The sequence below is a fragment of the Streptopelia decaocto genome (assembly GCF_964273445.1).
Source record: "Streptopelia decaocto genome assembly, chromosome: 17".
NCBI classification, from domain to species: domain Eukaryota; kingdom Metazoa; phylum Chordata; class Aves; order Columbiformes; family Columbidae; genus Streptopelia; species Streptopelia decaocto.
In genome coordinates, this window is record NC_138672.1 from 3,695,764 (window position 1) to 3,720,841 (window position 25,078).

Below are 25,078 nucleotides of genomic sequence, written 5' to 3' on the forward strand. Positions count from 1 at the left end.
TTTTTTGAAGCCTAATGAAATAATATCCTGTCCTGAGTGAACCCGAGTTCACCAATTCCTAAGATAAGGCAAAAGCCTTGGCTGTGCTCCAACCTCGCCAAAAAGATTTTGTGAGCAGTTTTTGAGGGAAATGAGCACTGGCCGGGCAGAGGAGCATGGCCAGGCCATGGCAGGCTGGCAAGGGCTGCACACCTTGGGATGATTTGGGTGATCAGTTTGGGATCAGCTTGAAAGGAACCGAGACGCCTGGTGCAGCATTTGAGCTGGCTAAATCCATTCATCCATCCATCACCTGCACCCCAGAGCCCCTCTCATTGTTAGAAATATTTCCACATGTTGAAAGGTCTGTGTTTATTTTCCTTAGTGAGCTCCTTGTTTTTTTCCCTTCTGTCTCTTCTGGTATCAGCAGATGGATCATTGGAGGGGGGGCAGGTGGGGGTTTCCAGCAGAAAGCTGGGGAGGACATGGGGATCCTGCCCCTCCAGCCACTTGGGGTTGGGCTGAGGAGCAGGGGGCGGTTTTCTCAGCCAGGATTATATGTTGCTATGATGGGATTAGCCCACCCTGAGGCTTTTGGGTGTTTTCTTTTCTCTTTGTGGTCATCTGGTCTTCTAAAACTATTGGAGGGGCATGAAAGCCTTGCCTGGACATCTTTTCATCTGTGCCTTCAGATGGGGCTGGTAAGGACAAGGTTTCCCACCTGGGGCAAACTGCAGTGTCAAAACAGCTGCTTTTAGTCCAACCTGGGCTAAATATGGTGGTATCTGTGCTCACCAACAACACATTTCTGACCTCTCCACATGCAAAACATTTCCAGTGTCCCAAGGCTGCTGGGGCATCCATGGGGGAGCTGAATTTCAGCAAACGTCAGAAGAAATGGGCTCTCCGTCTTAATTTGCTAATGAGACCAGTAGTTCATTATCTCCTGTACATTTGTTCTCAGATTAAGCCTTCTCCTGTGACTTGCATAAACACAGTATATAAAAAACAATAATAAACGAATTAGAGGACTGGGTCATCGCTGTGTCTTCCCAAGCAACAGGAAAAGGACTTTGAAACCAGCAAAAAGGGATTTGAGTTATTTTAATTTTTGTTTATATTTTGCTTTTTTTCCCATTCTCCTTTCAGCAATCGTCATTTTACCAGCTTCTGCATGCGGGCTGGCCGGTGAGTATCGCTTGTCAATAACTTTCCATGGTTCATTTTTCCCTCGGCTTGGTCAGCTGGGATTTTCTCTCTCCAGGGTCTTCAGCAGCGAGATCTATTTTACCTAAACTTCTCTTTTTCTTTTATCCAGAGAAAACCCGGAGCCCCTGGGCCCCCAGGACATCCAGGGAAAACAGGAGCACCTGTAAGTAAGAAAACCCCTGGTGTCCACCCGCTGCCACCTCATTGTCACCCTGCTGCCACCCCTGGTCCATCCCCAGCCACTTCCACAGCCCCGGGCTGTCCCAAAAAGCATCTCTGTAATTATGGCCTTGGGACTGGGTTTCAAAGAAGCCTAATGGTTTACTTGTCTACTTCCCACCAAAAACTGGGTGATGTTTGGTATCTAATTCCCTGGGTTTTGTTGGCAGACACGGCTGGTTTATCTTCCTGGGATATCAGGTCCTTGAGCTGTCCCATGTCCCCCTCTCCAGGGTGACAGGCAGATGTGAATGTGAATCTTCCCACTCTGCCCTTCCCAAGGCCACCTCTGGGCATCGCTCATTGTCCTGTGACAGCCACTGCAGGGCTCTGGCTTCTTTCGCCACGGGCTGGGACAAGGGGGACACGTTTGGTGACTTGAGCCCTGTTTGTGCACAGGGACCCGGTGGAGATCCAGGGGAACCAGGCGAGAAGGGCCAGCGGGGGTACACGGTGAGTGGGGGTGCCGGGGGACCCCCGCTGTGGGGTGGGGAGGGGAGGCTTTGTTGTGGGGACAACCTGGTTTGGAGACGTTGGGTAAGCCCTAAGGTCTGTCCTGGGGACCCTCTGAGACCCTGTCCCTCTGGGATGGAACCCTGGAGTGCTGGACAAGGGACAACTGTGACAGATTTGCTGCTGGTTTGGGAACTGTGCAAGGAAACATGTGCCTGGTTTGAGGGGCATGGGAGGTGGTGCCCTGGACCCTTCTCAGAGAATCCCAGCCTGGCTGGGTTGAAGGGACCTCTGCAGATCCCCCAGCCCAGCCCTGCTCACGCAGGGTCACAGAGCAGATCACACAGGTGGCTCCAGGGGGTTTGAATGTCTCAGAGAAGGAGACTCCACACCCGCTCTGGGCAGCCTGGGCCAGGCTCTGGCACCTCCCAGCAAACAAGTTTCTGCTCATGTTCACATGGAGCCTCCTGTGTTTCAGTCTGTGCCCGTTGCCCCTCACCCTGGCGTTGGGCACCACTGAACAGAGTCTGGTCCATCCTCTGACACCCACCCTGAGATATTGATCAGCATCAATAAGATTCCTCTCAGCTTCTCCAGCTGCACAGCCCCAGCTCTCTCAGTGTCTCCTCATCACAAAGATGCTCCAGACCCCTCAGCAACTTTGTGCCCCTCCACTGGACTCTCTCCAGTTATTCCTTGTCCTTCTTAAACCAGGAGCCCAGAACTGGACACACTATTCCAGATTGAATTTATTAGTTTCATAATGATGTGGATTTTTTTTAATTTCCCATGCTTGGCTTTTCTCCCCAGGGTGAGCCCGGGCTGCAGGGCTTGCCGGGACGTGCGGGTTATCCCGGCTCGGACGGTTTCCCTGGCCTGGATGGCAAACCTGGCCCGTGGGGGCTGCCGGGAGAGCAGGTGAGCTGCGGGCAGGGCCCTGGAATGGCCAGTGTTGGGGAGGGAACCGCAGCCCCAAGCATTGAACAGGAGACACGGGGTTCCTAATGCTGCTGCTCTTCATGTTCGCTTACCTTCTTTAACTAAAAGAAGCCTACAAATCCAGGCAGTCCCAGATTAGTGCCTCAAGATTCATGTTTCCCAAAAAAAAGAGTTGTAGAATATGACATGTGTGTGTTCAGGTGCAGCTGGGACAACCTGAGCGCTGCAGATCCTGAGCATTCCTGAGCATGAGGGCTGGGATTCTCTTCTGCATCCGAACCTCCTTGTTGCATTTACAGGAGAAAAGAGGGGGGGGAAAGAAAGAAAGAAGGAAGGAGAAGGAAGGAGAAAGGGAGGGAGGGAGGGAGGGAGGGAGAGAATTACAGACTCCCTGGGTAGTATTCAAGCTCTGAAGGTTGTCACTTTGCGGTGTGGCAGTCCCTGCCCTTTTCCAGACCCACAGCAGCAATCCCTGGGGAATATGGGCAATGCACCTGGGCTGGAAGGTTTCTCAGGGGGCTTTTGGAGGATAATGACAAGGACTGGACCGTGCTGAGAGCTTTGGGGTCTCAGCAGCCCCCCAGGAATCCACACAGGGGTTGCTGTGGGCAGGAGGCAGCAGTGGGGAGGTGGGATGGGGCCGGGCAGGGGTGGGAGGTGGTGGGTGTCCCCCCAGCACCCACTGTGCTCCTTTCCCCAGGGACCACAAGGCTTCCAGGGTGACCAGGGAATGGCTGGTGAGAAGGGAGAAGAGGTAAGCTGCTCTCATCTGCTATGGGCACGATCCGCTGCCAGCCCCAGTCCAGCACACACACTTAATGCCAACCAGTAAGAGCTTTTTGTTTACTGGTTTCACTGGTACTGCACCAGCAGTGCCCAGTACCCGTGTCCCACCCTCCCAGCCTGTGGCACACACGTGTCAGCCTGATGTTGGGGGACAGCATGGGGTCCCTGTTGTCACCCTCCAGCTGTGCAGGGTCCAGCTGGCAAGTGCTCAGTGTCCCCAGCTGCCCATCCCATGGGGGCTTGGGGGCTGCTGGTGCATAGCACTGCAGTCAGGGCTTTGTCACCCAGGGTATAGAATGTCCATAAAAAAGCAAATATTAGTGGTTTCTATTGCTTTTTTTCCCTTTCCCCCCACCAGCCTTTTTAAGCCAAAATGTTCAGACCTAACCAAGAGATTCTGGCCCTGATCTTCTCTGAGGTTTGCTCAGCCTGGGGTGTTTGAAACCTGATTTCTTCTTTCTGAAACAGCAATCCCACGCCACTTATGATACAAGGGGGTTCAAAAAGATGGACCCAATTTCAAAGCAGCATACAGGGTGTTTGAAAAAGATGGACCTAATTTGTAATCACTGTATCCCTGCAACCACAAAACACCCATGAATGAAACTCTTGCCACGTGAAAGAGCAGGGCATAGTGTTTCAAGTTCTTATGGCTAGATAACTGATTAAACTGTTTGTAAATTTTTTGTGTAATTGTAATGTGTTGCCATCATGAAATATATGGCTTTGAAATTGGGTCCATCTATTTGAAACACCTTGTGTATCTTTTCTGGCTCACACTTAAGACCCTCCTGCCCATGAGCCTCATCCCAGCATCCAGGAGAATCTCTTGCCCTTGGTCTTGACCTCTCTGTTCTTGAGCCCTCAGCAGCTGCGGATGCATAAGCTTTGCCCCATGAAGCTCTTTTCCTTCCCTGGTGCCACCATGTGCAGCCCAGGGCACCGTGGTGTCCCCAAGGCACTAGTGATGGCCGTGGCCCTGCCACCTGGTGCCATGGAGAGCCCTGTCCCATCGCTGGCGGTGCTGGGACACCTCTGTGTCACCGTCATGCATGGCGTGGTGCAATCCCAGCTTGGGACACAGGTGTGGGGTGGCCACAATGCAGTGACACTGTGCTGAGGACAAGCAGCCAGGCTTTGCTTCTGGGGCTGCCTCATTTAGCACAAGTCTTGTGGGGCACAGCAGCCACGTTTTGGGTTCTGATGGTCCAGCTGGGGCTCACACATCCTTGTTGTTCCTGTTTCAGGGTTTTTTGGGAGACCCTGGAGCAGCTGGGGACAAAGGAGAGAAGGGAGCGAAGGTGAGGGTGTCTGTCCTTGCTCCTCCAGCCCTGCCTGTCTCAGGCAGGGGGTTGTTCCCTCCCTGCTGTCCCACCACCCCGAGCTCCATCCTCCATCACTCAGGCTGCTCTTGGCTTTTCCAGGGAGTGAAGGGAGAAAATGGCCTGCCGGGTCCTGCTGGGCTTCACGTGAGTTAACGTGTCTTGTGGTGGCTCCTTCCCTCCATCCCCTTTCCTGAGCTGTCCCTCTTTCTGCAGTGGCCTCAGCTCCATCCCTGGCTCCATCCCATGTTCCCTGGCTTTGGGCAGAGCCCTCGAGGTCTCTGACCCCCTGACCCTTCTGCGATGATGGGACAATGGCAGCTGCTGCCTCGGGGTGGGCACCTCACTGATGCTTTTTTCCTGTCTTTTCTCCCAGGGGCTGTCGGGTCTGAAGGGTGCGATGGGCTTCCAGGGCCCCGTGGGGCCGGAGGTGAGTGGGTTTGCTGGTGGGTTTTGCTTTCTCTGTGTCACTAACCCTCCCCAAGGAGCCACATTCTCCTGCTGCTCCCACTGGAAAGACATGTCCCAGGAGGGAGGGCTTGTGCTTTGCAGGTCAGTGCCCCTACTTTGTGGTCTGATCTTACAAAACCCTTATTTTATTTTTAGCATTCAGGGGAAAAAAAAAACCCTACGTCTCCATAATCCTTTTGCATTTTTGCATCTGTGTCTGTCCTGGAAGTAGCTCTTATTAATTGGGAAATTGCTCTGGAGCAACCAGGCACATTGTCCCTCTGCATGTCTGCAGGAGCCTCCCTTTGCCTACAACATCTGCATGGATGTTTGCATCCCAGCTCGTTCTCCTGGCTGGTGATAAGAGAAATGAGCCTTCGCAGATCACATTGCCTTGCGGTTTATTTTCGGTGACCACCTTCAGCTGAGATGACTCCCAGGCTGCCGGCACCTGGGTTTTTCCACGCTGCTGTCAGCATGCTGATAGCTTCACTGCTGTCGCGGCTGTGGGAGAAATCTCAGCCAGGGGAGGGTTTAAGAAGAAAATTGAAGTGGTTTGGTGGTGGTGGATGGAAACACCTTTCTAATATGAAGCAAGTGGGGGAGGTAGGGGCTGGCCAGGTAGGGACATCAAGTAGCTGGTGCTTGATGCAAAGAAAACGGAGGATTTGGGATGTGAAGACTAAAAAGAGAGAATCAAAGCAAAACAGGCTGGAACTGGGATCCTTTCTCTCCTGCTCCAGGGAGAAGGTGGCTCAGTGGGTGCCCCGGGTCCTGTTGGCCCCATGGTAAGTCACAGCTTTGGGGTTCAAAGTGCTGCTGAAACACAGGTGGGGGCCGCTGCCATCTGGGATGTGCCATGATGTCCTGCCCACCTTCATCCCTTCTGCTGGTGCCCACCTGAAAAGGATGTGCCTGCTGAAAGTGCAGCCGCCTTGTAGTGGAGGGTGGAAAATTGCAAAAGGACAAATGGTGTTACAAATGATGTTCAAACACACACCAGCAAAGCCCTTCCAGCACACCCACCAGCCTGGGGCTGCCCCACTGCCATGAGAGGTGCCGGGGGGCCCGTCCTGGTGCCCATGGCCGTGGGGCTGAGCCTGCTCTGGCATTGCAGGGGGAGCCGGGCCAGCCGGGAGCAGTGGGGTGCCCAGGTGTCAATGGCTCTCAGGTGGGTCTGTCCTGCTGTCCCCCTTTGCTGTTTGGGGTTCTCTAGCCACTGCACTCACCCCATCCCATCCCTCTCCTGCTCTCTCCCCAGGGAGAAATGGGTCCCCCCGGCTTACCTGGCCCCCGGGGCCCCCAGGTACGTGGGTATGTGACTGCACCTGAAGACTTGGGGTGTCTTGGGACAGATTGGGGGGTGTCCTGAGGATCACCCAGCTTGGAGGGGTCTGCTCCAGCTGGGTTGTGATCTCAACCCACTCCAAAATCTGCAAAGAGGCTGAGATGGGGGGGTGGGAATCCCTTCCATACCCTTCACAGCGATGGATGGGGGGGGTTCCCCATGGACTCAGCAGGGTGGTCTTTCCCAGGAGGGGTTTTACAAATGTGCATGGGGATTTAATTCTAATGGCAGCTCGTCAATCCCCACTGTTTTTGCAGGGACCACAGGGCTTGCAGGGCAGACGTGGCCCCCCCGGCCCCAGGGGCTTGCAGGTAAGCAGGTGCTGTCCTGGCACAGAGCTCACCATGTCCCTGAGGTGTGGGTCCCCTCACTTGTGCACTTGCTGAGCGAGGACAGAGCTGCTGGGACTTGTCTCAGGCAGGGGGTTGGCAAATGGGCACAAAGTCCTTGACCCTGCAGGTCTTTATGACCCCCCAGGAGGGGTGCAGGGGTGTGAAAGGCCATGCCCTGTGGACAGGATGTGCAGGAGGCGGGCCAAGGGAAGGGTGAGCTGATGGGGACATGGTCCCTGGAGTGTGACACACAGCTCCTGGGGGACCGGGCAGGGTTCCTCTGGGCTGGGGGCTCATCCACAGAGCAGGACAGTGAGCAGCATCCCTCTTCTTAGCCCTTGTAGGACATGGGGTGAAGGTGTAAACTAAAGGAGGGGAGATTCAGGCTGGACATGAGGAAGAAATTGTTGGCCCTGAGGGTGGTGAGAGCCTGGCCCAGGTTGGCCAGAGAGGTGGTAGATGAACCATTCCTGGAGACATCCCAGGCCAGGCTGGACGGGGCTCTGAGCAACCTGAGCTGGTGAAGATGTCCCTGCTCATGGCAGGGGGGGCACTGGGGGAGCTGGGAAGGGCCCTTCAACACAAACTGTTCCATGATTCTCTCAACTCTCCCCCCCACCTTTCTTTTCCTCAGGGTCCAGCTGGGATAGAGGGATCAGCTGGTCCCAAAGGAGACACCGTAAGAGCTTCTCATTGACTGGTTTTGACATTATGGGGTGAAGCCTGAGGGCTTCCATGGAGGGACATGAGAGTTGGGGTGAGGGGTCCCTGTCCCTGCTTTTTGAGGGGAAAAGGGGGCAGCACTTGCAACAGACCTGACAAATGAAGCCAGAAGGTCCCTGGCAGCCCCATCGGGGAACACGGTGGGGTTGGATGCTCCCTGATCCTACACTGCTCTTGCAGGGCACAGACGGTGTCCCCGGGCTGAGGGGACAGCTGGGACAGGAGGGCCCTGGGGTAAGTCCATGGGAGCAGGTGGCCGGGTGCGGGGTACCCTTGTCTTCCCCCTCGCAGCACCCCAAAGCACCAGGGGGGATGCCCTGCTCCCTCTGCCATCCTAGCCTCCTGCAGGGGTGATGGGGCACAAGGGCTGCTGGGGGTGACAAGGGTGACAAGGCCAGGGCAGCCTGGCCTCCCCCGTCACCCAGGTGTCCCAGCTGAGCATGGCCATCGGTGCATTTGCTTCTCATTGCTGCAACCCTGACACACAGAGCTGAAAACTGGTCCTTGCGAGAGGAACGATGGATGCAGGGTGGGATGCGGGTTGTGCATTTTGGAGGCTAACAGGAACCTCATCCTCATGATAGTGGCTGCTGTGTGGGTGGGGGCAGCCTGGGGAGGGCTTTTGCATCCACTGGTCCCCATTGGGGAGCAAATCCCACTGTGGCATCAGCAGCAACAGCTCTGCAAAGCTGAACCTTGTCTCCAATTCATCAACATCTTCCCAACCTGTGGGAGCATCGCCAGCCTCCATGAGTTCATGGCATGTGATATTTTGCTGTGTTTTTTGTTTCATTTTTTAACTTGTGTTTTGTGTCTCCCTCTGAAGGGGTTTATTGGGCTGCCAGGTTCAAAAGGCGCCCAAGGAGAGCAGGTGAGTGATGGAACTCACGCCATGTCTGGCTTGGGATGCAGGAGAGCTGCATTACAGCAGCCCAAAGCACCAGCTTTGTGTGCTACGCCCGTGTTAAGACTTGACGTTTGAATAGGTGGCAAATGCAGTGCTTTGGGAAGGCAGAGCTGCCCTTGGCCTTGCCTGGCTTTGCTAAAAGGAGCTTTGAGACACCATGGTGCATCCTTAAGCTATTTTCTGCTTTGGGCAGGTGGCAAGGGAAGCAGGAATGCTTTAATGTGTGTCAAGGGGCACAGTGATGAGGACAAGGTGCTCATCATCATCCTGCAGCTGGGTGCTGGGAATGGGATTGGCACGGGGTGCTGTGGCACTAATGCTTTGGTAGGAACAAACCCAAAAGTTCTGGATCTCCCCTGCCATGGGGAGCAGATCCTGCATGTAGTTACTTTCAGCTCCAAAAGGCTCATTGGGAGCAAAGCTCTGATCTAAATGGGGCAAAACTTTCTTCGCATGCACAGCACGCTTGGGTTGCAAGGAGAAGCATAGCGTGGTTCCCTTAGCTTACTCTCTGCTCTTGCAGGGCTGTCGAGGTCCAGGTGGATCCAAGGGAGACCTGGGAGCCAAAGGAGACAAGGTACCATGTACCCAGGGTTGTGGGGGGAGTTCCTCAAGCTGCTGCCCTTTCTGGTGTTCAAATGTGCTATTTCCCCGCCAGTGGATGAGTTTGTGTGGATGTCCAGGTGCCCAGGGGCATTTGCTTTGGAGAACTGTGAGAGCTGCTGCCCCTGATCCATCCTTCCCTGCTCCGTCTTGCTTTGGCTGTTTAAAAATGTTATACTGCCCCAGGGATGCTCTCCAAGCAGGGTTGTGGAGTGTTCACCCAGAGCAACCTCCTGCCAAAATCTGGGGGTACAGAGAAGTGGGACAGCAAGCAAAGGGCTCTTGGGGGTCTCCTGTCCACGGGTGGGGGAGCCCCAGGCACCAGCTCCCCCTCCTGTTTGCAGCTCATGCGAGATGGGCCCCTGTGAGCCCCACTGTGACATTCTGCATCTTATTCCTCCCAGGGTCCCCGCGGAGCACAGGGAGCTGAAGGACCCCCGGGGATTCGGGGCCAGGTCGGCTCACAGGGCTTTCCCGGCCCCCGCGGTGCGGCAGGACCCCGGGGACCAGAGGTAAGTGCTGTGGCTGCTCTGGGGTGACGCGTGGTGGGACACATGTGCACCCAGTGTCACGCCATGGGGTGGGTGGTGTGGGGAGGGCAGCCCTGCAGGATGTGGGCAGGGTGGGCGGCGCTGCCTTGTCCCAGCCCTGCCCAGCGATGGATGCCATGGCTCAGCACCCATCCCAGAGCCGTATCATGCAGTGCTGCTCTCTCCTGCTGCCTGATCCTGGCTCCCCTCCAGCATCCTGGGCATCTCCACCACCCTCTTCCTCCTTCCATGGGCTGAAGGCTCGCCCTAGTCAAAAGCCCACCTGGCAGTACTGGTGTTTCATAAAATCATTTTGGTTGGAAAGGACCCTCAATCATCAAGTCCAGCCATTAACCCACCCCTGGCACTGGCCCGTGTCCCTGAGAACCTCATGTCCGTCTGTCCAACCCTCCAGGGATGGTGACTCCAGCACTGCCCTGGGCAGCCTGTTCCAATGCCCCACAGCCCTTTGGGGAAGAAATTGTTCCCCACATCCAACCTCAACCTCCCCTGGCACAACTTGAGGCCATTTCCTCTGCTCGTGGCGCTTGTTCCTGGGGAGCAGAGCCCGACCCCCCCCGGCTTCAAGCTCCTTTCAGGCAGTTCAGAGATCAGAAGGTCTCCCCTCAGCTCCTGTTCTCCAGTTGAACCCCCCAGGTCCCTCAGCCGCTCCCATCACACTTGTGCTCCAGCCCCTCACCAGCTCCGCTCCCTTTTCTGAACTCACTCCAGCACCTCTTGGTGTGAGGAGCTCAAATGCAGGGAGCTTTTCTGTAGGCAGAGAGCGTCCCAGCAAAGGGAAAGGAAACAGCTCAAACCAAGGGCACAGTTGAATTGTGGCACCTGTTGACACGTGGGTCAGATTGGGCTCCCGAGGAGTCTGACGGACTCTTCTCCTCTCTCCTTGCAGGGGCAGGAAGGCCAGATGGGCCTGGCAGGGCTGAACAGCAGCGAGGGACCCAAGGTCAGTGCCAGCCATTGTGTCCCCTGCTTCCCCATGGAGGGATGTGGCCACCCTGCCTGTGACCTCCTGCACGTTCCCAGCACCCAGGGGACAGCATCATGCTGCACCCACAGCCTCTTGTTCCCCCACCCCTCCGTGACATGCCTGCGCCTGCCACAGCCCCACACCACCCACCGAGGTGGTGGAGGCTGGATGAGTCCTGGGATTGGGGGGTTTGGGAGGTGCTGCAGGGTGACCCAAGTGACCATGTGTCCCTCCCTGTGAATTTTAGGGAGGCCGAGGACCTGATGGCCCAAAGGGAACCCCAGGACCACGGGGAGCCCGGGTAACTAATGGGTGCTGGTACTTGTAGCTGAATGTTGGAGCATCTTTGGCTGTGAGAGATTGAAACAACCCTGCAGCCCCCTTGCCGGGCGGCTTGGGGCAGAGATGGGGCACCTTGGGGGCAGCTTTGCCATGGGAAGGACCCAAAATATGCAGTGTTATTGCTGGCAGAAGGATGCTTTTCCTAATGTTTGCTGTTTTGCAGGGCCGCGTGGGCCAGCGTGGGCTGGTTGGAGACCCCGGGCTGCCCGTGAGTAGATGTCCCATGTCCCTGTGCTGGCACATGGTGCTGTCGGTGCTGGGACAGGGAAGCCAGTTCTCGGGGAGCAGCATTCCCAAGTGTGGATAGATCACAGGGTCAGGCTCTGCTTAGGAATTTGAACAGAATAAGTTGGAGATGAGCAGCTTGGGCTTTTGCACATTGCACACAGCATTTTGACAATCCACCTGCAACAACTTCCCTCCTCCCGTGGGCATAGAAAATTCAGGAAATAACAACTTTATAAGAAAATCCTGTGAAGCTGTACTTGGTGAAGGAGCCAGGAATAAATAGCTGGGGCAAGAGGGGGTAAAATACACGGTCAGAGAGTTCACAGTAAGAGCGGTTTTCCTCCCACACTTGTTATTTCCCAGCAATCGCATCCTGAGGTGGGATGGAGCAGGAGGAGCTGTGCAGGGATGAGCTGTGCGCTAACGAACCCGGGGCTCAGTATAGGCCAGATGAGCACCCAGGGGCCCATGTCATCGTCGATTCAGCAGTTTTTAATACTGGAGGGGAGCTGTGGGGCTGGATGAACCCTTGGTGAGGGCACCCAGCTGTGGGACTCCCCTTTCTTGAGACCAGACTCTACTTGCAGGGCTTGCGGGGCATCCCAGGAGCAGAAGGCGCAGAAGGAAAGCCTGGTACCCAGGTTCCCATCCTCCACTCTGTACTTGGGTGAGGGCTGGGGCGGGGGGTTGTGTCAAGAGGGCTAACAAAGCCCAGCAAGGGGGGGAACTTTCCAACTCCTCCATCCCTGTGGCCACACAGGTCAAGCCCTTGAAACCATTTTGGACATCGCTATGTGTGTGGGCTGGCACGGTGGGACTGGGAGAGGCGGTTCTGCCTCCCCATCCTCATCATCACCTGCCTTGTGATACAGGGTCTCCCAGGAACCACGGGCAGCCCAGGCAGGAGGGGACCACCAGTGAGTAGAATTGCATGGCTGCCTGATTTCTGCCCTTCATCCCCTCTGCTCAGCTCTCTCCCCTTGGGGATGTGCACCAAAAGCATGTCCGTGGGATGGGGTGCGGGTGGTGGGTGGCCCAGGTGCTCCTCTGGCTGCGGCTGCAGGCAGGGACCTGCCGAGTATTGTGCTGAACGGAAACAGAGCAGCACGTTTAAGTACTGGCTATTGCAAAATGATTGCTTATCCCTGATGCTCCTATCCAAAACAGGCCAATCAGCAAGACCTGGGCTGGCAGCAAGTTTTCCCTTCTGTAGGGTTTGTTTATTCTTTCTCTGAGATGCGAAAGGGGAAAACAAAAACAAACAAAACAAAAAACAAAACCAAAACCAACCTGACGTTTCCCTCAACACAAAATATGAAAAATGTTCTGCTCTGGGTCGAAAGGATGCTCTGAATTTGCTGTGAGCTGTCTGGCTGTGCGTGTGGGTGTTTTCTGTGCACACACAGCCGCTCTACTTCAGCAATAAGAACCAAAGAGCTGGTTTGAAGTGGGAAGCTCCAGCACTGCCTTTGATGGGCTGAGCTGTTCTCCTGGGCACTGGGCTTGGCTTTGGGTTGGTCTCGGACCACAAACTCCCAGGGAAAAGCCTTTCCATCCCTCCTGCCTTCTCTCCATTGCTCAACTTCTGCCCTTTCTCCCAGGGTTTTGCTGGCTCGCAAGGGGCTCGTGGACACGCAGGACCTCCTGGATCGATAGTAAGGAAAAACCTTCTTTCTGCGTGAATCCTACTTTTTACTTAGTCTGCCAAGCAGCATGGGTGGGAAGTCAGTGAGGTGTCCAGCAAGGATGGATGCCACTGGTGGGGGATAAAGGATTGTCCCCTCTTTGTGGACCGACAGAGGATCTTTTCTTATTAAAAACCGTAAAGAAGCCTCAGTGGCAGGAATAGCTGGGGGTGGGGAAGAGCAGAATAGTTTCTGGAGAGAATCAGGCTGCACAAGGGGCTTTGCAGCTTCTCCAAGCCTAGTGAGGTCTCATGGGGGACACCAGCCCCAACAACCCGTTTTGGAGCAGGTCACACCTGTCTGTGAGTACAGAAGCAGGAGAGGGGTTCAGTGGGGCTTGTCTCATCTCAGCCTTTTGAGTGACACCTCCTTCCCAAATATTTCCAAAGGGTTCCCTGGGAAAACCTGGCCCTGATGGAGACCCGGGTTCCCTGGGCCCAAAGGTGAGAGCTGGGTCTTGGGGTGGGCATGAATGTGCTGGGAGGGCTGGTTGGGGCAGTGATGAGGGTGAACAGCCCTGAGAGGCTCTGGGCAGCCATGGGGGAACCTGTGAGGTTGCACGAGCACAGATGTGGACACCAAGGCTGGGAAGATGCCCGGGAGCGGAGCTTTGTTAATGCCCTTGTCTCGCCTGGCAGGGCCTGCCCGGGAAACCTGGCTTGGAGGGGCTGCAGGGACCTGTTGGCACCTACGTGAGTGACGGAGCTGCCCATGGAGGGGGGGACAGTCCTGCCTGCCCATGGGCAGCAGCTGGGTTGGGGGGACATGGTGTTGCCACCAGGCAGTGCTCCCGTGGTGCCAGGGTCCTGTCTGTCCCCAGGCCAGAGCTCAGCCTTGGCATCCACCTTCCCCCAAACCCTGGAGATGCCCTGGCTGCCTCCTAACGCCATCCTCTCCGCAGGGCTACCCAGGACTTGCTGGTGACCGCGGCAGGCCGGGGCGCAGGGGGGACAAGGTAGCGCTGGGAGGTCCAGCACTGGGGTGAGGGATGCGCCAGGGTGGGGGTCCAGGCTTCAGCAATGTTTCTGGGTTGGGCTGTTGAACGCAGTGATGGTTTGGGTGATGTTTGTGAATGGTCTCCATCAGCCATGCCAGGCAGGTGGCAGGAGGGGAACGGCTGCAGGTGGCTCCCACATTCTGTAAGAAAGATGGGGACAGACTTTTTAGCAGGGCCTGTTATGATAGTATAAGGGGTGATGGTTTTAAACTAAAGGAGGGGAGATTCAGGCTGGACATAAGGAAGAAATTGTTGGCCCTGAGGGTGGTGAGAGCCTGGCCCAGGCTGGCCAGAGAGGTGGTGGATGAACCATCCCTGGAGACATCCCAGGCCAGGCTGGACGGGGCTCTGAGCAACCTGAGCTGGTGAAGATGTCCCTGTCATGGCAGGGGGGGACTGGGGGAGCTGGGAAGGGCCCTTCAGCCCAAACTATTCTATGTTTCTATGAATGTATGTTGGGTGAACTGTTGGTTGTCCAGCACTTCGTCTGCCCAAACTCCCTTAGTTTGTTATAAGACATCAGGCAGCTGGATTGTTTTTTTCTTTAAGAGTTTACTGCATTAAAACATAACAGCAGAAAGGAAATCTTTCTTGCCTCCCAACAGGGGGAAAGGGGAGCCCAAGGCCCACCGGGATTTCCAGGAAAAGCTGGTCCCAAGGTGAGTGCTCTTTGCTGCCGCCCTGGGCAGCTCCATTCCCCCCAGCACAGAGCAAGTGGCCTTTGCTGGGCTTCCTGTAGGAAAATGGGAAACCTTTGCTACAGGGATCAAGGGGCTAAACTGGGAGGGGAGCAGTGGGGGCTGTGGTGTGGGGCTGTCATTGCCTTCTCCTCCCACAGGCCCTGCCAGGTCCCCCTGGTCCACGAGGTGCTCCCGGCTCCCAGGTAGGGCTTGTGTGCTCCCATGTACCCAGCTCACTCCACTCCCTCCCCTGCCATCCCGCATGGATGTGCAATATTCTACAATATATACTGTGTGCTTTAGCAACATAGACCCCAAACCCATTTGTAGGAGCAGGCAAGACCCTGGTCCTGCTCATTGCCAGCTGGGTTTTGTTGTGCTGCTGCATGGACACAGCTGAGCTGGCCTGGGCATGCGGGGTTTGTCCAAGCAAAACTTGACCCTGCCCATGGTCCCCTGTGTCCCCACGCTGCTGAGCACCCTTCTTGTTTCAGGGCAGAGCAGGAGACCCAGGTCCTCGAGGGCTTCCAGGGCTGCCGGTAAGTGGGAGAGTTGTAGCTCACAGAGATGCTCTGTGGGCTGAAGATGGGTGATGGACCATGGGGTGAAAGATGGGTGCCCACACTGGTCTGGTCACAGGGCAGAGAATGACCCAAACCCTGCATGGGTAGCTGGGTGGTCACAAGTTGGGCAAGGGGACAGCAGTGGCCTCCTGCACACACAGTGATGTACTGTACCACTGGTACCACAACTGCTTCAGGCACGGGGCTCCCACTGGCACTGACCTCCCTGGAGCTGCACCCTGCACTGTGTTTCCAGGTGCTAAGTCACCTTTTGGCCTTGCAGGGTGTCCCTGGCCCACGGGGGCTGGATGGTGTCCCCGGGAAACCTGGCTCAGCAGGAGAAATGGGGGCTCCTGGAGTGGCTGGTGCTGCTGGCCTACCTGGGTACCCGGTGAGTGCAGATGTGGCTCCTTCAATTGATGCCCAATATGATCTCCTGCCTCAGTCAGGTGCAACAATTTTGCTGGTGCAACACTTTTGGGGAGCTTCCAAAAGCACCTGCAGAAAGGGAAGGGAAAGGGCAGCTGGCGCAAGGGGTCTGGAGAAGCTGTGAGTTGTTTTTCTGTCCATGGGGATGTGATGGGATGCGGGATCCCAGCCTCTGCCACCCATGCTCAGGAGCTGCGAAGGCTTCATGATTGAAGGCGATACCTTGCTGCTGATGTGGACTGTTTGTTTTCAGGGACGGGAAGGTCCAAATGGACCTGAAGGGCCTTCAGGGATGAGAGGAGAGAAGGTAAGGTCAGAGAATGTGCTTTGGTTCCCCTTGCTGGCCCTGTGAGTCAGGAGCTGCCCAGCTCACTCTGGTTGCCCAAAGGGGATGTTTTCCTCCCAATTTGGCCACTGGCTTTGCTCAGTGGGATGGGGATTTAAGTGCAAGGTGAGATAAGAGCCGTGCAAGCCCTCCTGTGGGGCTGGAGTGGTGGTTGTGTGTGGAGGACCACCAGGGCTGCCTGTGCTCATGTCTGTGTGTCCTCTGGCAGGGTGACACGGGACATCCTGGGGAAGCGGGTGTCAGCGGGCTGGATGGCGAGCAGGTACGTCAGTGTGGGAGCCCTGTCCTCCCCTCACTCTAGAGCCTGCATCTCCCTGCGATCCACCCTGGGGATGGGAAACGAAGGGAGGAGGATGCTGATCCTCAACTAAAGCTGAAGGTTAAAGCTGTGTCTGCATTAGCTGAACCAGAAGCTTTGTGCAACGTGGGGTAAACGAGCCGTGCTGGGCTGTGTGTTTCCTCCCCAGGGACCACCAGGACCACCAGGAGCCGAGGGTCAGCCAGGACCCAAAGGCGAGCAGGTGGGTTCCCACAGGGGCTGGTACCTAAATCCATGTGGAGCTTTTTGAAATCATCCCCCTCCAGCACGCTCATGCTTGGAGTTTGATGTTGCTGGGCAAGGGTCTGGGGTCCCCTCAAAGTTTGTGGACACCTGGTACAAGGAAAGCTGGGGTGTCTGTGCAGTGAGAAATGACAGAGACCAGAGCCAGGCTCAGCTGGAAAATCAGCCAAGAATAATGCTGGTTGTGTTCATCCCATCCAGGGAGAGGCAGGAACCTGCGGAGCTCCAGGCGTTAGTGGGGATCCTGGAGAGCCGGGAGACAATGGCCCAGAGGGGCCACCAGGGAGGCCCGGGGAGCGAGGGAAGGAGGTAGGTGAGCCGGGTGACACAAGAGTGGTCACCACTGCCCACCAGTGTCCCTGCCAGGGGATGGGATGGGGACAGCAGAGGTGTCAGTGCTCTGAACAGCTGCCCTGCTACGGCTTTGCCGCAGGCAGGCTGAGGTGCCCCTGGGGAAGGTGGGGGCTGATGCTTTGGGGTTTCCTTGCTGGGTAAGGTGCTGTGCTCAACATTTTGTTCTCACTTGCTTTTGGGCTGGCATGGGTCATGGCTGGGGGTGGCCTCCTGGGGCAGGTGACACTGTGGGGCTGTCTCATACCCAGCACCAAAATCCCAGCCAGAGGAGCGGGGGGAAGCCTGTGGAAGTCAGAGCTCAGTTTTTAACCCTGCCGGGACAGGGCTGGGGAGCAACGGCTCATCTGATGCTGATATTTCCCCTCCGGGCAGGGTGACACTGGTGATGCTGGAGACCCGGGTGAGCCAGGACCACAGGGACAGAAGGTGAGGAGTGCCCCTAATGCTGTCCCTCCTTGGGGACACCCATAGCTGCTTGGTTTGGTGTGATGGGGGCAGAGCAGGACAGGGGTGTCCCTGTGGCTGTGGACCACTGGAGATATGGGGCTCAGACCTGGCATCAGCACCTCTCCTGAGCACCCTCAGGTTTGCAGCACCCACTGAAAGGGTGAAACACGTTGTCTCCATGCAGAGGCTCATTTAATTGCTATTTTTCTTTTCTTCTGTGGTGACACCTCTGTCTCCATCCCCGAGCAGGGTGACACTGGCCCCAGGGGTCTTCCTGGAGCACCTGGTCCAGGAGCTGCTGCGGGAGAAATTGGAGAAAAAGGCCACAAAGGAGAGAAGGGCCAGGAAGGTTTGCTGGCAAGTACAGTGAGGAGCTGCCCCAGCCCCCGGGTTCCCTGTGTCCCCCAGGCGGGTGGTTGGGTGCTGGGTGCCAAGGAGCGAGGCTCACCCCCAACGGGAAACCTTGGGCTGCAGAAAATACTGGGAACTGGCAAATCTCTGTAAATATAGGGAGCTTCATGGCTCACAGACATGACACCAAAACTGGGTCTTGTTGGTACAAGGGGATGGTTTAAACTTAGTAGGCAGCTGGGGTTGGTGCTGCCTCCAGCCCCCTGGGGCTGGGACCCCGCTGAGCCTGGCTCTGCTCTGTCCCAGGGCCAGGTCGGTGTCACCGGAGCTGCAGGATCCGCTGGAGCCAGAGGATGGTTTGTAAGTCAGCTCATGTCCCTCCTCCTGTTTCGGCTGATCACAGACCTGGCGTGGCAGGTGGGGGGACATGGCTGTGACTGGGAGCACTGGGCAGGGTTGAGTCAATGTGGCTCCTTTGCTTGTGCCCTTAACAGGGTGTGACTGGTCTCCGAGGTCCTCCTGGGCACGACGGACCCGAGGGAGTGAAGGTACAGCAGGGTGATGGCTCCGACCCTTCATCTCTGGGTGAAAAGCCTTTTTCTGGTCTTTTCCCAAGCTCCGCTTTCTGCCACGTGCTGGGGCTGGGTCAGGCCTGGGCAGGCTGGTGACCTGCGGGACCTGCCATGGGGACGCTCCCTGCTTTCTTGCCTGAGATCCAAAGTCAACGAGGCAAGGAAGGGCTTTGCCAGGGACAGAACTGTATCTCCTCCTTCCCCAGGGAGATCCAGGGCCACGAGGCATGAATGGACCTGCTGGTGCTGCTGGATTCGAGGTATCGATGCCCAGGATCTTGTAGAGCTCCCAAAAGCTTTCCCAGTGCTTCGCTGTTACCAACACAAACAAAAGCCCAAAGGATTTATTGCCCCTTAACTATGCAGGCCAGGGGGTTCAGCAGTGAGAAGGGGGTTTTAATGCCTCACAGCTTGGTACTGACTCCCAGGAGATACTTACATGCCCTCACCCCAAAAGTGAGACCATTTCAGTTTGACACCCAGGGGTGCCTTGGGGAAGAGCCGCTCTTGCTGTCACATCACATCCACTCCCATACGGAGCCAGGTGCTGCCTGGGCATGACCCTTGGGCAGCTGAATATGCTGCAAGGGAGATGATGCTTAAAATACTCACAGAGGACCTGAGCACCACGCACATGGTGGTGAGAGGCTGATTCTAAATCCCCAACAACCCCGCAGGGACTTGCTGGAGACGATGGAGTCAAGGGAGACAGCGGCAAGCCTGGTCTGGTGGTGAGTACCAGCCCTGCTCTGGCAAAACATCCCTGGAAAAGAGGTTTGGTCATACCTTGTGATGGAGCAGCAGAGCCTGGGGCTGGGTATCACCTGCTGGGGTAGCCACAAAGTGGCCTCTGCCAGCCGGAGTGCCGGGACACATCTCCTGTGTCCTGCCCAGCAATGGCTTTAACTGAGTCATCATTTCCTTGGCTTTCCTAGAGCCAAAGCTCCTTAAAGGCACTTTAATACAGCTATTAAAAACCATGCATAAGCGCCACGGCTGTTATGCAATTAATGCTCGGCTGTTGCAGTCTGCCTGACGCAGGTACAGGGCATTTGGATTCCCCCTGTTCTGCTTTCACAGAGTGAATCCGTGGGTGTCTGTAAGGTCAGGGGGCCTGCCCTATGCTCAGGAGCACTTGTGCTGCTCTGAGGTGCATTTAGTGGTCGGGGTCCTGATGTGTGCAGAGCCGCAGGTGCTGCCCTGCCCTCAGCTGCAGGATAAATCCCATTTGCATCCCAGTTTTCCCGTGTTGCGATGCTGCTCTGCCTGGGTGCGACATGCCCTTAACTCGGGTGATTGTTTCTGCTGCGAGAGGTTGTGATGTGCCCTCAAGGGGCGACTGCTGGACGGGGGTGTCAGTGTCCCCTCATCTCTGTGCTCCACAGGGTGCAGCAGGTCCCCAGGGACGGGCTGGTGTCCCTGGGCTCCAGGGGTACACTGGCCATCAAGGAGTGAGAGGAGTAGCGGGTGGCAAGGGGGATCCAGGCCGGCAGGTAACTCCTTTCTCTGCCTGGGGACATGCAGGGGACATCCCTGTGGGATGGCCATCCCCTGCATAGCTATGTCCCCAGAGGTCCCTGGGGGGACAACCCAGTCCAGACCCTGGGGCAAGGCAGCTGGCTCTGTACTCACCCTCCTGCCTTCCCCTGAGTAACCTGGAGCTGATTCCAACCTTGTGTTTTGTCCCCAAATTAACCTCAGGGTCCTCTTGGGCCACCGGGTGAAGCTGGAGCCATGGGGCCGAGTGGCACTGAGGTGAGTGGGCTCCTCTGGCCCCTTCCCCGCTCCGGCTGTTCTTGCAGCCCAGGATTTGGTTGAATAACCCCAGAAGTTATTCTGCAGAGTTGGGTTGATCTTTGTTTTGCTTCCCAGGGCATGGCAGGTGCGAAAGGGGAGCCGGGCAAGCCAGGAAAACCAGGGCAAATGGTGAGGAAGGGGATGGGGATGTCCTGGTGCTCCTGGGTGTGGGTCACAGGGTACCAGAATCTCCCTCTACAGTGAGTTCCTATGCGGGCATCACCTCCTGCTCCTGTGAAACACCCCCACGGCCCCGCTCTGCCCAGCCTGCTATGGAAAAGGGGCAAAAATCCTAAATGGAGACGTCAGCTTAGAGCATCCTCCTGTGCACACTGTGGCGAGAGTGGGCGGGAGGCTGGAGGGGGCACATCCCTGGTGCATCATCCTTACAGATGGGTTTTCTTCTCCTTTGGGATTATTAGGGGTCTCCGGGACAAGCTGGTCCGAAAGGGCGGAAAGGTCGCAAAGGAGAAAAGGTACCTTTGAATTTGTCCTCTGCGGGTGGCACCTGAGGGGGACTGGCCATGGGGCAGGGGTGGCTGAGTCTGGGCTGGTCAACCCTGCTGTGGTCCAGGGGGAATGACCTCAGGAGAACCCGTTTCTCTCTGCTATAAAGGCAGCTGCACATCCGTGTCCGGCAAACACAGAGCCCTGAGATGCTCTTGGGCTGCCTTAGCTGGTTTTTGGGTGAGGGGCTGGCAAGTATCCCCAGCTCAGCCCCCAGCCCCACAGGGCTGCCTCTGTCCCAGCTCAGGTGTCCCTGGGGGGTGACAGGGAACCTCCCCTTTATGTGTCAGCTCTGCATCATGGCCTTGGTGTCCATCCCCAGGGTCCCACAGTGCCTGGTAGCTCTGTCCCCCTCCCCACGCAGGCAGCAGCCCCTTGTCCCCAGTCCCAGCCAGGTGACTGGGCTGCTGGTGTCCCATGTCTCCCATCTCTTCTTCCACCCAGGGTGATGTGGGACGTGAAGGGGAAGAAGGGGCCCCTGGAGAAGCTGGCAGACAGGTAAATGGCACCGTTGTCCCCATGGGGGGTGGCGGGAGGCATGAAGCTGATGCTGGGAACCCGCAGAGGTCTTACAGAGGGGCCCCAGTTTGCTGGGGGCTCAGCATCCCTGGTGGAACAGCGAGGAGGATGTGGACAGATGGCTTAGTGCCTTTAACAATCTTGAATTGCTCATGAGTCTTTAATCTGTTGTTCCCAGGGCAAGCGAGGCAGGGTGGGCCACCGGCCCCCGAGAGGTCCCCGGGGACCCAAGGTAGGTTGGCTTTGCCCTGCTGGGGGTGCAGCTTGGGGGTGCTCCCACCTGCCTGAGCCCCTGGTTTAGAAAAGGATGGGTCAATATAGACAATGTGTCAAAATAGAGGGTATATCAACCTAGAGAATAGGTCAAGAAAGCCCTTGAGGTGCTGGAGCGAGTTCAGAGAAGGGAACGGAGCTGGTGAAGGGTCTGGAGCACAAGTGTGATGGGAGCGGCTGAGGGACCTGGGGGGTTCAGCTGGAGAACAGGAGCTGAGGGGAGACCTTCTGATCTCTGAACTGCCTGAAAGGAGCTTGGAGCCAGGGGGGGTCGGGCTCTGCTCCCCAGGAACAAGCGCCAGGAGCAGAGGAAACGGCCTCGAGTTGCGCCAGGGGAGGTTGAGGTTGGATGTGGGGAACAATTTCTTCCCCAAAGGGCTGTGGGGCGTTGGAAGGGGCTGCCCAGGGCAGTGCTGGAGTCACCATCCCTGGAAGGTTGGACAGACGGACATGAGGTTCTCAGGGACATGGGGTAGTGCTAGGGGCGGGTTAATGGTTGGGTTCAATGCCCTTGAAGGTCTCTTCCAACCAAAATGATTCTATGATTAGAGGCATCATGTCACTGGAGGGCTCTGTCCCCCCATCCCTTCCAGTTCATGGGGGGGTCTCCCACACCCCAGCTGCTCTCCCTGCAAGAGGCACTGGGGTCACTCCTGCCCTGCTCTCACTGCACCACTGTGCCCCAGACAGGCTCTCTTGATTTTGCATTTCAGGGCTACCCAGGTGACGAGGGGCCAGAAGGACCTCAGGGCCCCCAAGGACTCTATGTGAGTATTAGCTCCAAGGTTTTGGGGTGCCAGTGCTCCCCATTTGGCTCCCGTGGGTCCCATGCAACCCTGCTCTGCAAACAACCGAAGCAGAGAGTTATTTAAAACAAATGAAGTTTTTGGGTGTTTCATCCATCCGTTGCTCATACATCTCATCTTGCCTTCTGCTCCCAAATGAGCATCGCAGCACTGTGTGTGCAGTCAGGCAAATCACATCGTTCCAATGTATTGTTCTAGAAGCCAAATCCTTCCAGTTAAGCATCTGATGCCTGGCAGTGCCGAGTGCTGGCAGAGAACTGGCTCGAGCCGGGACCTACCCAGGTTTGCACGGCTGGAGTAACCAGCTGCACTGCAGCAGCCAGCATGAGCCAACAAAACTACTGAAATCTTTTATTTTTATTTACTGGAAATGGCTTTTTCTGTATTTAAAATAAAAATCCCAGCTTTGGAAGCTTCACAAGACAAAGCTGGGGTGTTCTGTAACCAGCAAAGGCACCTGAACTGCATTTTTAATGGGGTTTGCTGAGGGATCCTCCTGAAAGCAAAAATCACAGATTTGATGAGAAATGCCTCAAAGTCTCTAAAAGTGCCTGAAATCCTCAGAATCCCTGTGGCGATCTCGGCTGTGGTGAGGTCCCTCCTGGCTCAGCCGCAGCGTGATGCGGTGCTGCATCTTTTCTCTCTTAGGGCATTCCAGGGCTGAAGGGCATGAAGGGAGACCCTGGTCCCAAAGGACACAAGGTGGGTGACATGCCCTGGGCACAGCAGGAATTCTGGGCACAGTTTGCATTTAATTAGTGGGATGCAATCACTTATTCCCCTTTTCTTGAACCCCAATCGCTGCAGCATCCTTCTGTGGGGCTTGACCACGGCATCCCCTGATGCTGGGAGATGGGACCTTTAGATTTTCTCCAAACCCATGTTATTTTCCAGCCTCGTGGCATGGCAAGCAGCAGTGTGCAATCTTTTAATCCCCTGTTCTCGCACAACTGCTGACTGATGAGCTGATGGGTCCAACCTTGGCCCCAGAAACCGAGCGCATCCTCACGGTCCCATCCGTCAGCCGCGAGGCTGTAAATAAGAGCGACAAGCAGTCAGTCCCTGGCGGCGGGTAGTTGCTCGTAGCCTTCAGGAAAATGAAACCCCAGTAATAAATAAAGCTTTCAATTTATTGCAAGCTAAATGAGCGATGGCAAAAGTTAACAGCCAGGGCATTCAGCAAGGCCAGAGCTGGGAGAGCAGGCGGGGGGGGCTGCAGGCAGCAGCTGCACGGGGGTTTCTGCTGCGCGGGGGTTTCTGCTCCTGCTCCAGATTTTGGCACACAAGGAGTTTTCTGTATTTTTTCAGCATGTTTCCTAGGAACTTCCAAGGTTTCCTGGAATGATATTTTAGTCTGGGATAAAATACTTTCAGTTTTGCCTTCACAGCTGAGCAGGGGAGGCAGACGCTCCATCACATCATCCTACTGCCCCAGCAATATGGGCACAGTTAATTCTACCAAATGGAATGGTTGGGTTTGGTTTTTTTTCCAGATGCTTTGCAGCCAGCCATAACAGAATTTCCCATTTCCACCTCCTTACTAGAGATGTTTGGCCAGGGAAAATGTGTCCCCATGTAGGTGCCTCTTGTCAGTGTCAGGCAGCAAAAGCTCCATTGCCCACCCAAGGAGATGCCCCCGATGCAATAACCAGAGCAGGGGTCCCTGTGCCCACCCTCTGGGGCAGAGCCCCCAGCCCAGGCTGGTGTCCCAGGGTGGTTCTAGTGTCCCCTTTGTCACCAATGCTCTCCCTGACTCTCTCCTAGGGCGAGAAGGGTAGTGGGGGTGACCCAGGCCAGCAAGGGGATGATGGCTTCAAGGTAAGTGAGGGGTTTTGCTCTTTTCCTCCCTCCCCTTGGTCCCTTGTCACCCTGTGTGACACCCCGTCACATCTCCTAGGGCAAGCCGGGACCCCATGGTGTCCCAGGGAGGCCAGGATCCAAGGGACAGCAGGTAAGGACAGGGTGGGTGGCAGGAACCAAGATGAGTATTTGCGGTGATTTCCTGATTTTTCAATGGAAAATCCACCTGGGGAAGGGGCTGGGTTGCAGAAGGACGTAGGGCTGGGGGTTGCCCTGTGCAGCACCCTGACCTTTTCTGGTGTCTGCAGGGTGACAGTGGCCGCCCTGGCCCACGGGGACACCCTGGCATCCCTGGGACGCCGGTGAGTCCTTCGCCCTCCTGGCAGGTTTGGGGTTCACTCCTGGCCCGTGGGGGTTACACTGGGATGGGGCTTTGGTCCCACCTGTCCCCCTTATCTGGGTCTTGTTCTTCTCTTTCAGGGCTTGTCTGGACCCAAAGTAAGTCAGGGGGAGCGCCTGGAGCTGGTGCTGTGGGGCACCCTCCCCTCCTGCCCTGTCTCTTGGGTGCAGGGTGGCCCTGTGGGGCACCCCGGGGTGCAGCATCTCTCCATCTTGCTGTTCTTCCCTCCTTGGGCAGGGGCTGAAAGGCTTCCCGGGACTGCCAGGACCCCAAGGCACACCAGGCCTGCCGGTACGTGGGGCTGATGATGTCCCTTCTGCCAAAATTTGGGTGCTTTGCTCCCTAAATTGTGGCAGCGAGGTCCCACCGTGCCACACCATGGGGACGGTTGGCTGCTGGCGCTGTTGGAGGAGCTGCGAGCCTGCCGGGGGGCTCGTGGACAGCAGGCAGCATGACCAGCGTTGTCATTGTCACACAGGGTCTGGCCGGCTCCCCTGGTCCCCGCGGACCCACAGTGATGCTGTCTGGGGAGCAGCTGCAGGTGAGTGCGTTGGTGAGGTGGGGGTGAGGGGTTTCCAGCCCCACTTCTGTGGGTGCCACCCTGAGGGGAAGGGGCTGACAGCGATGCTGTC

The 25,078-nt window shown here is 56.5% G+C and overlaps 1 protein-coding gene across 1 annotated transcript in view; it reads left to right on the forward strand.

The window, feature by feature from the left end:
- Positions 1–25,078, forward strand: part of LOC309447232 (uncharacterized protein) — a gene marked incomplete at its 5' end in the record, with an annotated part of 49,830 nt that overhangs the window by 22,026 nt on the left and 2,726 nt on the right. Inside the window, 54 exons of the mRNA XM_082067635.1 lie at positions 1,129–1,167; positions 1,298–1,351; positions 1,807–1,860; positions 2,671–2,778; positions 3,500–3,553; positions 4,833–4,886; positions 5,010–5,054; positions 5,284–5,337; positions 6,101–6,145; positions 6,475–6,528; positions 6,619–6,663; positions 6,963–7,016; positions 7,672–7,716; positions 7,941–7,994; positions 8,587–8,631; positions 9,191–9,244; positions 9,675–9,782; positions 10,711–10,764; positions 11,036–11,089; positions 11,294–11,338; positions 11,946–11,999; positions 12,231–12,275; positions 12,960–13,013; positions 13,433–13,486; positions 13,682–13,735; positions 13,945–13,998; positions 14,646–14,699; positions 14,879–14,923; positions 15,215–15,259; positions 15,567–15,674; positions 15,966–16,019; positions 16,267–16,320; positions 16,526–16,579; positions 16,822–16,929; positions 17,347–17,400; positions 17,671–17,778; positions 18,079–18,132; positions 18,267–18,320; positions 18,551–18,604; positions 19,022–19,075; positions 19,730–19,837; positions 20,046–20,099; positions 20,217–20,270; positions 20,564–20,617; positions 21,093–21,146; positions 21,346–21,399; positions 22,154–22,207; positions 22,895–22,948; positions 24,011–24,064; positions 24,144–24,197; positions 24,355–24,408; positions 24,527–24,544; positions 24,684–24,737; positions 24,925–24,987. Coding sequence (XP_081923761.1) covers positions 1,129–1,167; positions 1,298–1,351; positions 1,807–1,860; positions 2,671–2,778; positions 3,500–3,553; positions 4,833–4,886; positions 5,010–5,054; positions 5,284–5,337; positions 6,101–6,145; positions 6,475–6,528; positions 6,619–6,663; positions 6,963–7,016; positions 7,672–7,716; positions 7,941–7,994; positions 8,587–8,631; positions 9,191–9,244; positions 9,675–9,782; positions 10,711–10,764; positions 11,036–11,089; positions 11,294–11,338; positions 11,946–11,999; positions 12,231–12,275; positions 12,960–13,013; positions 13,433–13,486; positions 13,682–13,735; positions 13,945–13,998; positions 14,646–14,699; positions 14,879–14,923; positions 15,215–15,259; positions 15,567–15,674; positions 15,966–16,019; positions 16,267–16,320; positions 16,526–16,579; positions 16,822–16,929; positions 17,347–17,400; positions 17,671–17,778; positions 18,079–18,132; positions 18,267–18,320; positions 18,551–18,604; positions 19,022–19,075; positions 19,730–19,837; positions 20,046–20,099; positions 20,217–20,270; positions 20,564–20,617; positions 21,093–21,146; positions 21,346–21,399; positions 22,154–22,207; positions 22,895–22,948; positions 24,011–24,064; positions 24,144–24,197; positions 24,355–24,408; positions 24,527–24,544; positions 24,684–24,737; positions 24,925–24,987 — 3,117 coding nt within the window. The remainder of the gene's footprint in view (positions 1–1,128; positions 1,168–1,297; positions 1,352–1,806; positions 1,861–2,670; positions 2,779–3,499; positions 3,554–4,832; positions 4,887–5,009; positions 5,055–5,283; positions 5,338–6,100; positions 6,146–6,474; positions 6,529–6,618; positions 6,664–6,962; positions 7,017–7,671; positions 7,717–7,940; positions 7,995–8,586; positions 8,632–9,190; positions 9,245–9,674; positions 9,783–10,710; positions 10,765–11,035; positions 11,090–11,293; positions 11,339–11,945; positions 12,000–12,230; positions 12,276–12,959; positions 13,014–13,432; positions 13,487–13,681; positions 13,736–13,944; positions 13,999–14,645; positions 14,700–14,878; positions 14,924–15,214; positions 15,260–15,566; positions 15,675–15,965; positions 16,020–16,266; positions 16,321–16,525; positions 16,580–16,821; positions 16,930–17,346; positions 17,401–17,670; positions 17,779–18,078; positions 18,133–18,266; positions 18,321–18,550; positions 18,605–19,021; positions 19,076–19,729; positions 19,838–20,045; positions 20,100–20,216; positions 20,271–20,563; positions 20,618–21,092; positions 21,147–21,345; positions 21,400–22,153; positions 22,208–22,894; positions 22,949–24,010; positions 24,065–24,143; positions 24,198–24,354; positions 24,409–24,526; positions 24,545–24,683; positions 24,738–24,924; positions 24,988–25,078) is intronic.